Consider the following 10,514-nt stretch of genomic DNA (forward strand, 5'->3'; position numbering starts at 1 on the left):
GCAGATAAAAACAATTTCGGCACCGACATTCGCTGCTCCGTTCTTCATTTCTGGTCGGCTTTCCCCTGTCCTTTTGGCCGTCGATTAATACTTGTCATCCTTCCAAGAATTTCCATTTTCCAAACACCTTATTCTCTGCCAATTCTGTCTTGCATTTGCTGATGCTTTTACATTTTCTGCGAATAGCGAGAGCACACAGCAGCGTGTCACTTTACGTATGTGCTAGAAAGGGATCAAAGCTGCTTTAATCACACGCCCCACATTGCTCAATGGTCACTCAGACGTTCATGCTGGTGACTCGGATCACCAGCAGAGTGGTTGTAATGATATAATACCAATACAGAATTTTGAGCAACCTTTCCCCTCCACTTCAGGCAAAACAAACAAAAAAAGGTTATCTCTTTTCTCACGATTGACCTACGAATCTGAATAAATTTGAAATTAATCGACAGGTTGCTCAAAGTCAGAGAAGTATACAGGTTTGAAGGTTTATTCAAAGCAACAATAGACGGGGACTTAGGAGCTGATGCTATCACATTACACAAGCAACTTTACAAGAGCTAATCATATATACACTGAATAGCCAACACGGAGGGGGGTACAACAGAATCCTACCCAAGAAGCCTAGTAAACACAGATTAGTGCGGGGATACTACAGAGGGAGGATAAATTAAAAAGAACAAAACAAAAATGACGGTCACGGCGATGCGAGATCTGTATGTTGTTGGTAATGTGACAGATATGGTAAGATTGTATGTATCGCGCCACGCTAGCTGGTTTTTGATCTAGAAATCTGACTTCAGGAGCTTTGGCCCTGGCTTAACGCTGACAAAATCAAAGGAGTTTGGTTGATCCACACTTATGAAGTCCTTTGTTGTCAGAACCTGTGAATGGAACAGAACACAATAAGTACCAAGGATAATGTCAACAGAAATGATTCGAGAAAACAATTTAAGCTACCATTGCAGGTCTAGTTTGACAATGACTACAGAAATTGGTTGATGCCAGTAAGATTGTCTAATGAGAAGATGGCTAATCGAAACATGCAATATAAAATGAATGGCGTATTCTTGATCATGCAATTCTAGGTGCCTCCAATCACACTGGAGCTGAAGGTAGGTATTCCATTTCTTGAGTGGAGAAACAGAAAAGCATAACCGTCTTACCAATGTCTCAAAAAACATCCTTGATGCTTCTTTCCTAGTCTTTCCACTTAACAGATGATCAATGGCCACACTCTTTCTTCCCAGACCAGATTCCTCATCAAATAAAGTTTTGAGATATCTTGCAACACCCCTGAAGAGCAATTGTAACAACTCATTATAGAACTCAAAAAAATATTGAGCATTAAACCCTGAGAATATTATCACGAAATCCAATCGTACCTAGTACGTGAAGACCATCCACTGTTATCAAGAGACTGGAATTCCTCAGGATTAGGCTCATCATCATTAGCCTCATCACAGTCCACCTCATCATCATACATCAGAAAATCTGAAAGTGTAGAGTACAAATATGACACAAGTCATAAAACTTATAAACCTCTCGCGATGCAACACTAGAACAGTAAGATCCACCAGTGTCACATACGGGCGTGTGGAAGTTCCCATCACAAAATTTGCATATAAAATACAATTAAGAACGGATATTGCACTAGTCATGAAGGTTAATGTCATGTTTATTTCTACTAATACAAAAGAACCTAGGAATGGTGGTTATGGTGAGTCTGAAATCCCACCGCCACTTCTTGAGTCAGCCTGACCCTTCTGTGAATAATTAGAATATCTGAGCATGCGTCTTGTAATAAGATTGTTTTTATTTTGACATTGTAATATGCGTCTTGCAAATTACATATGATTCTCAGGATAAATATGCTCACTTTTTGAGTTTCGAACTGATGATATATTTATTAGAAAATCTGTGCATGGGTATTTAGCTAGTTTTCTGCTGCACCTACAAAGCATTGTACACATAATCCACATTATATTAGAACACTACTACACTAGTTTACACTTATGTATCAGAACAAAAGGCAATACCTGTGTCAACACCCTGAATCGCACTGCCAAAATCCTGCAATGTGAACAGCATACCAATTATGCCATGGACTTCAAATAACGACTGAATAAAATAGTGCAAGTACTGTATAGCATGCTACATTGTGGAATTAAGAGAAACACAAGTCATCTGACAAGTGTCTGAAGACAAGTGGAAACTTCTATATGGACTTACACTGCATTCCTTTAGTGAAAAGTCATGCCCCATATTGTCCAGATCCATAACAGATCCTACATGATTTTCTTGCAATCCAGAATTTTCACCCATTGCGGACAGAACATTTTCATCCTCTGTTGGCTGAGGAAAACCAGAAGCGTTTTGAGTAAATTCCAGTACGGTAATCTCAGAAGTCGGCATATCCTTATTGTCAAATGCATTGACATTGTCATGGACAATGTCACTCAACTCCCCTTTCATATCATCCACTGCTTGTGCAGAAACTGGATCAGAGCTATCCAGAACCACATCTGGACCAGGCATGTCATCTAGCACAAACAGAGGTGTATTTGTATTTGTGCTCCTCTGCAGATCAGCTGGAACATCTTGAAGATATTCCTTATCAAGTGAATCAACTTGAGCACTGTCACCCATATTAGTGGTTGCTTTCTCAACAACTGCAGTTTCTTTCTCATTATCAGTTAATTGTTCAGTTACTCCTTCAACATTGTTAACCTGTTTGTCAGATGGCATGTGTGAATCAAAATCAGTTCTAGTATCTGCTGCATCAGTTGCTTCAGGATGCATCGCATCTGACTCAGCTCCATCTGGTAGCACTACATGATCTTGGTGATTTCCACTGTCCTTTGCGCCAGAGGTGCCAACATCATTGCTGCCATCTGCCATAGTTTGGGACATGTCTAGCCGTACATGTATTTCCATATTATGAATGGTGGGATGAGCAACAATCTCATAGGTCCGATATTGCAAATCGTTTAGCTCCTTGCACATGCCTAGTTGGGAACACAAACATGCATCAGTAGAATTTCAGAGCATAAAACTAACCACTAATTATCCTCATATATCAAAACTAATTTCACTTCTGTTTCAGTTCTTTCCTAATTGAATTGAACATACAGTAAATGTGTAAAGAGGAAGCAGAGAATAAAAACCAATTTAAGTAGCTTACAGGAAAAGATGGGCTCATGGAATATATCATCTTCTAAGGAACCTTTCTCGATCATCCATATTTCGGAACGGGTACATGGAGCCTTTTTACGAATGCGCCTTATATCCTCAGTGCTGATCAACTGCTGCCGTATGGTACTGGAGAATGGAAGAAACTCAGTAAATAATATCACAGCAGAAAATAATTTGGACAGCAAAATAGTCCGCAATCTGATTTCCAGAGATGGACCAATCAACTCAATGTATATACTGCACAAAATTTACAAGAATATACGGAAAAAATATACTATTTGTTTCCCATCAGAAGACAGTGATGGCAGAAATTTAAGGACATAACACTAAAGAACAACAGTCACACAGTTCCATTCAACAAACTTGTTTGAAGGCTATGAGGCGTATACATACTCAGCATGTATAACCATGGCATCATCCATTTGCACTTTTCTCTTCGGTGTGGTACTCTTTGACGTCAACCTTGGACGTTTCAAAGATGACGTCTTAGGTGGTATTGGTGTTGAATCAAGCCTCAGTCCAGGGGTCCTTCTACCAACTAAATACAAGTCCACACAGTTAGTGTTAGACAATGCAGCAAAAGCCAGGCACAATTATTGTTGAGGAGGTTCATCCATACCTAATATAGACGCCAGTAAATCATCATCATCAGGAATACCATCAATGGTTCTTTTACCACGTGGTCTGCTAGACAATTTTTCAGTAGTTGCACTTTCGAGAGCTGGCAAACTGTCCTCCAAGTGTCTTTTTCTGCTAGTGAGACTACCTACTTTGTTACTTCCATCAGATTCAGTGGTTCCCTTTTCTGCAGTTACCTGGCCCAAGTCATTTGCCTGGTACAATTCAACGTCTGGAGCTGACAGCATTTTCTCACGTTCTGGAAATTCCAAGGTTGGTAGGTCACTTGGTATATCGTTAGATGCCATTTCTTGTGTTGATGCTTCTACATTCACTTGGGAATCTGCAGTTGCTAAGATAGCATGAGGTGCATGCTGACCGCCCCCTGCAAAACAAATAATCAAAAAGCAGATGATTTCACCTTTTTTTTATCAAATACAATGACTTTAAAAACAAAATCAACGAATAGTCAATTTACCTTGCACATCAACTGATCCATCATTAAACTGTGTTTGGTTCTCAATCACAGGTTCAGTAGGACCATCAGCGCATAGCTCTAAAGAATTTTCAACCAATGACACTTCAGTGGTTTCTTTAGCAGCTGTAGCTTCACCTGATGCAGCTACACCATCAGTATTTATCATTGACTTGTCCATGGTAGCTTCCAAGTTTGAGGTTTCAGCTTGGGGTGGCAATTCCTCAGTTGCACATTGTTGACTCAAGGAATCAATCTCCTGTACAGCACCAGAAGATTCAATTTGCACAGGCTTTGTCAATGCAAGTTCAGTCGTCTCAGCACCCACAAGATCATTAGCATTTTCAGCTGTCTTTGCAGTTTCATCATTGCTTGATGGTGAAGCTTTTCGCTGTGGACTCAGAACAGGACTTTCATGCACTCTGGAAGGAACAGTCTCTTCCATTAGGCCAGGTGTAGCCGGGGCCTGGGCACTTACAAACTCTGGTGATGCAGGCTCATCACAAGGGAAGGGACTAGGTTGATAGTATGAAGCTGATGGTCCTGCATTCCCATCATTGTTCAATAGCATATCATTCAGATCAGGTGTTTGCACATTGTATGTATGCCAATTAGGAAGACTGTTTCCTACTAGACCATCTGCACTTAACGGATTTAGTTTGTTGTGACTGGAAGGTCCATCCTCCATGTTGTATCCTTCAGCGCTTTCATCTTTATTTTGGTTATCATCAACTTCCATATCGGTAGGATGAACTGCTGATCGACCTTGAATAATAATGCTGAAGAGAGGCACAAACCAATGTAAATAAAGTAAAAATACAGAAAAAGGCAAATGCAAGATGCTGCCACTTTCAAATGTCATGGAAAAAAATCACAACACGTGTAGCAAATATATCAGTGTCACACCCCAGTATGGCCATCTGGACTCAAATCAGGAGAAAGTAGTAACTAGACCCTGGGTTGATTCAGACTCAGTCCAAGTGTACAATATAAGGTCAGAAGTTATAGGAAAACATAAAATTGCCTAGAGAAACTTAACCTCATCTGTGAAAACCCACAAAGGCTCCTTTAGATAGGATCAAAGACCCTTTATATGGGAGCAGAGACGTGTAGATAAAATTTCCAAGGGACTTGAATAGCTATTTTTTATAAAAAAAAGTGGAAGAGGTGATTTTACCCATCATCAGCCTCAAGTTGAATTGACTGGTCCTTGTTCAGCATTAATTCCTGAGGGGGAAACAAATAAAATTTAGCTGCTGAAGATATACAAAGTTTTGTTTTGGAATTGCAGTTTATCAAGTGATAGGACACAATAACACAACAACCAGAAATAGAGAGCTTCCATTAATCAGTCATCTATTAGCCATGTGTTACCCTATACTCAAAAGAAATATTGATTACTAACAGGTAATGAACCAAAGCTGCCAAATATACAACCAGAAGACAAGGCATAGACAATGGCCGCAAGGAATTGGTACATGGTAAAATCATTGTTATGTTCAATGTTCATGCTCTAAACATTCTTGTACAACTCAAAATGAGTTTTCATCTGCATAATCTGCATTCCCTATCATTATGACCTAAAAACAAACCAATATGTGAAGAACTGCCATGTTATGGAGCATGACAGTAAATATTTACTCTGGAAGTACATCTATGATAATGCGGAGAAGACTGAGATGATAAAAAAAGATCCAAACAGCACATACAAGATAATGCAGGATGAAGACCACAAACATTTCAATGAATTTTTGGAGAAAAGATATATTAGCTGAGATTACCTCTTCCAAATCCAACCCAATATGTGAAGAATTGCCATCACCAAATCTTTCTGTAAATAGAGATATGCTTAATATGATTAAATGGCTGGCTTCAAATTTTGAAAAGTAGATGACGAAAAGTAGATGGCGTGAATACAGAAGGACCAACCATCTAAGCCAAATTGGGATGTTGAGTATCCAGTTTTCTCTGGGTTGTCTTGCAAGGTGATCTGTTCTTTTGTGCTTACATGATGATCAATGTCACTGGATCATGGTGGAAAATCTTAAGAGAGTTGAAGGGCACATTTTAAATAACAAACTTATCACAACAAAACCAATGAACTTACCCCTGAAATGCAGCCTCCGGTAATTCAAAATCATCCAGATGGAATGTCTCTGGAAGTGTTATAGAATGATAAGGAGCAGTTGATTCTTCAGGGGGAAGATCAACGGCAGTAGACCTAAAGGCTTGTTTTATCTTCAGCAACGCTTCACTGCAATCATGGAATAGGTAGTTCACCTTGCGAGAATAGATCCTGACCACACCAAGCATAAGATGGCTTGATAATCGAAGTGCAATCGGAACTTCAGGGAATATAATTGAATCTGCAGGAAAAAAATGATTATTAATACTAAGCTCAAAATGAAAAAAAAAAAGACATATGGCAGATATATGACCACTGTTAGGAAAACATAACATTTCCATCACAAAATTCTGTGAATTGCACTAGTGAGTGTTTTAGTGATGCACATGGTGGTTTGCCCTGTATCATGGGCAGAGTTAATGCCATGCTTCAGCTGCTCTAAGATTTTAAGTCCATGTGTTGATGTTATAATAAACTTATAATGGAAACCTTTTCCTGTATTTATACTACTAAATAGTGGAGTACTATTTAGAATCATAACAGACACATGTGGCATCTAAGTACTTCTATTTTTATCTTTGGAGAAAGGAATGGAGTTGAATGTTTTTCACCAATTAACTGCTATAAGCTGGTTTGCTTGCCCAATGATGGCGTGACAGCGCTTTCTATCATCAATGCTATCCTTTTAGAAGAAATTAACATATTAGATGTAAGGACATGTGGTGGCCAGGGGTGGATCTACTGAGCAATGTGGGACTGCAGCTGCAGCTACAGGATGATGTAGGACAGCTGGAAGGATATGTAGTGCCTGGACAAGGCCAAAGGCATTCACGCGTACACCGCACCACTAGATTTCCGATGTAGTGGAATATTTACATTCATAAAAAAGTAAATTGATCACATTTTTCCATTGGAGAAAATTAAAGGCTACCAAAGATAGCTGGCAACCAATTGGCATAGCATGCATTGACACAGGCATTACTAAAACCCATGCAAGCAATACGGAAAAAAAAAGGCTAGGAACATAAAAGTAACTACACAGTAATTGCACGAAAGAAAACAAATATATCCCAAAATGGTAAGAACGAAATGAGAAGACAACGACAGCTTGCATTTTTCTCATATGCGAACAAAACATGATTTCTTTTCCTTCTTCAATATATAACTCATGCATATATGGCATGGAACCTTACATTGCTCGATGGCTCTTACATGCTACATACACTTATGTAGGTTTGAGTGATCTTCTAAGTAAGAAGTGGGTTAACATGCACGTATTTATTTTATTTTACAAATTACATGGTTCAAGTCGTATACTAGTCACCCTTCAATATGCATGCAATGAAACAGACACGTATTAAATTTGGTATAAGGAGATGGAAATAATGTTGTTATCAGCCTTGATCTCCATCAAACCATTGCCACTCTAGCCTGCTTTTACCTTTAAATAAATGGGAAAATAACCAAAGAAGCTTCTGGTTTACTCATTTTGCTGCACATGCATACAGGACACAGCTACTGGAGGTTTTCTTGAGTCCTCTCTCTCTATATCTTTATTGTCGGGTTCGCATCCTCTATATTGACCGTATATGGTATGCTTTAAAAAATAATGAGACGGATCAGTTGGTACCTTTGGAACATTATTTTAATCTGTATTTGGAATCCTCATATCTTTCTAAATTTGGCAGGAAAGTGATGTACATGGTGAAAGTGAATTGGAGTATTGTTTAGTTGGGCGCACCTCTTTGCATATTTCAATAAAATTCCCATATACACCCCAATCCAGTTGTGAATGGAATCTATGGATAGCTCATGGCATTCCCCATATACACTCCAATATTACTTGAAATTTGTCCGAATGATGCTTGTGTAGTTTTTTTTTTTGGTCAAAACAACATTTAACTAGCTTTACACTTTTCTAAATTCCATAACTTTCTGTTCGCTGGGCTTCATTTACAAATTATCACATTCCTATTCCTAACACAAGCTTCACTGTGTAGAGACACGACTTGACAGCTAATATCACGGAGCCTTAACCAACTTCACAATATTGCATGATCATGGCACTAAAAAAAAGATGTTCTTTCTCATGTTTGCTACACTTCAACTAGAATTCCGTAACCAAGTCCTTACATACCACATGCATCACAGATACCAATCCTTAACACAAGCTTCACTGTGTACAAATGCATTATCAGCTATCATGCAATCAAATCCTATGCTACAATTTTGCTTCCTTCTCTACAGACCCTGTGCACTTATGTTGTCTGAGACCTTCACAGAAGTATTGAATTCTGGTCATCGTAAACCCAGATTTTGAACTGGATTGACTTGCATATAATAGCATTAGCAACAGAGCAACATCAGAGGAAAAAAAGAGATCTCATCTCTACCACTATATCCGTGATAAAACCAGTCCAGTAGTAGTTCTGCTTGAAGGCAAGCTACCAGCATTCTCAATCTAATAAGCTGTACTTAACTATTACGATTAAATCTATAAAACAACTAGCGACGACGATGGATACTGTAAAAGCACATAATAAAATAAAATATTGTGTCATATTAGTGAACAAGTGGCTTGTAACTAGTGAGGGAGTTAGTGTTTTCTTTGTCCCCGAGAAAGAACAAAAACACTATATCCGCAATTTGTCAGACATCTAAAAGCATATAGCTTTTACAACTCTAGTGATGGCATAACAAAATCCACATGAAGCATTAATACTAACAACCAAATGACCAGTGCAACTCAAGGTTGAAACTTTTTACCAATCTATCAGTTGTAAGAAGCTAATCAGCGACTGCATTGATACAGGTGGTTTCTTTTCCTATTACTGTAGTACAACAGTGATAATCCAGCAGACGAGCACGTATAAGCAAAAATGAAGAGACAGCTCATTAGCATAGTTGTAAAAATATGGTTGCTCTGCCAGCAACAACTAGGTCAACTAGGAACTAACACTATCCCAAAAAAGCTAACATCTTTTACTAATTAATCGCAACATATGAGCAGTAAGAATACATATAACCATAAATAAGCGAGAAAAAAAATGTTTTCCCCCTCCTACAGCACAAACGAGCATTAGCAAAGACAATGCTTTAGCAGTCTACGTGTGAGGCCCTAACATGCTCGAACAGAAACAAAAAAAAATGGTAGTAGATCCGAAAAGAAAAAAGCTTGTGAAACAGCAAAATCACCCACCTACGGAGACGCCGATATCCGTATCCGCGACCTGATTCTTCCGCAGCTTCCGCTCCAAATGCGCCGCGATCCATATGGTCCCGAGGGGCCCCTTCTTGGCCAAGATGAACTGCGAGTAGAACATTTTCCACCCCCCACCTCCCTTCCTCAGCACCTCACCACCAAACCCTAGCTCAGCTCAGCACCACCCAAACACACACACACCCCAAGCAAAGCTCCCACCCTCCCAACACCCTCCTTATCCCATCTCTCCACGCCCCCCAAATTCCAAACCCTAGGCGGAACAAGGAACAACACCCCCCGAAGCTCCCCCGAAACCCTAAATTCGTGCCGGGAAACCCTAGAACCGCCTTCGAATTGGGCCGCGCGAGCTGGGGAGGAGGTGGGATCTGGGGAATCCGCGGCGGCGCGAGCAACTGGGGCGTTCGAATTGGAGGCCGCGAGGAGGAGGAAGGCACGAAGATTTCGAACCCAAGGGCGAAAAAATTTTGGATCTTTTTTTTTTTCTCGAGAGGGGGGAGTTCACAGTGTTGTGTGGACTCGCACTCGCAGCGACTTGAGGAGAGGCAGCTAGCGAAGCAAAAGTGCTGCACGCTTCGCAATTTAGCCCCTGGAGAATTGACAAATTACGCGCGGGGCTCTCCGCGTGCGTACCGTTGGTACGAGGGCGAGGGTGTGGATGTGTTTTTCACTTTTTTAGGATGGGTGGAGGGGGTTTAATGTAAAATTAGCGGATTTTTGAAGAGGGGCTTCCGCTCGCGAGAAAACCGGGAGAATATCAGGATATCGTGTTGGGGGTGGGGGGAGGAGCGCCGTTGGATGGGGGATGGGTAATGGGTTTGAGGCGGTGTGGTGTGTGGTTACCGTTGGATCGTCTCGCGAGATGTTGGCGCCGTCTCCCA

The 10,514-nt window shown here is 40.2% G+C and overlaps 1 protein-coding gene across 1 annotated transcript; it reads right to left on the reverse strand.

Annotated features, from left to right (window-relative positions):
* Positions 1-412: 412 nt before the first annotated feature.
* On the reverse strand, positions 413-10,141 carry LOC4325108 (sister chromatid cohesion 1 protein 4). The gene is made up of 14 exons (XM_015760959.3): positions 9,613-10,141; positions 6,396-6,654; positions 6,218-6,312; positions 6,070-6,119; positions 5,466-5,515; positions 4,292-5,067; positions 3,815-4,198; positions 3,589-3,733; positions 3,185-3,321; positions 2,233-3,008; positions 2,040-2,073; positions 1,386-1,494; positions 1,167-1,296; positions 413-884 (listed from the first exon to the last, which is right to left on the reverse strand). The coding sequence occupies exons 1-14, from the start codon at positions 9,734-9,736 to the stop codon at positions 786-788; spliced, it is 3,168 nt and encodes a 1,055-aa protein (XP_015616445.1). The 5' UTR covers positions 9,737-10,141; the 3' UTR covers positions 413-785.
* Between the last annotated feature and the right edge of the window lie 373 nt (positions 10,142-10,514).

Source organism: Oryza sativa, chromosome 1, assembly GCF_034140825.1.
Source record: "Oryza sativa Japonica Group chromosome 1, ASM3414082v1".
NCBI classification, from domain to species: domain Eukaryota; kingdom Viridiplantae; phylum Streptophyta; class Magnoliopsida; order Poales; family Poaceae; genus Oryza; species Oryza sativa.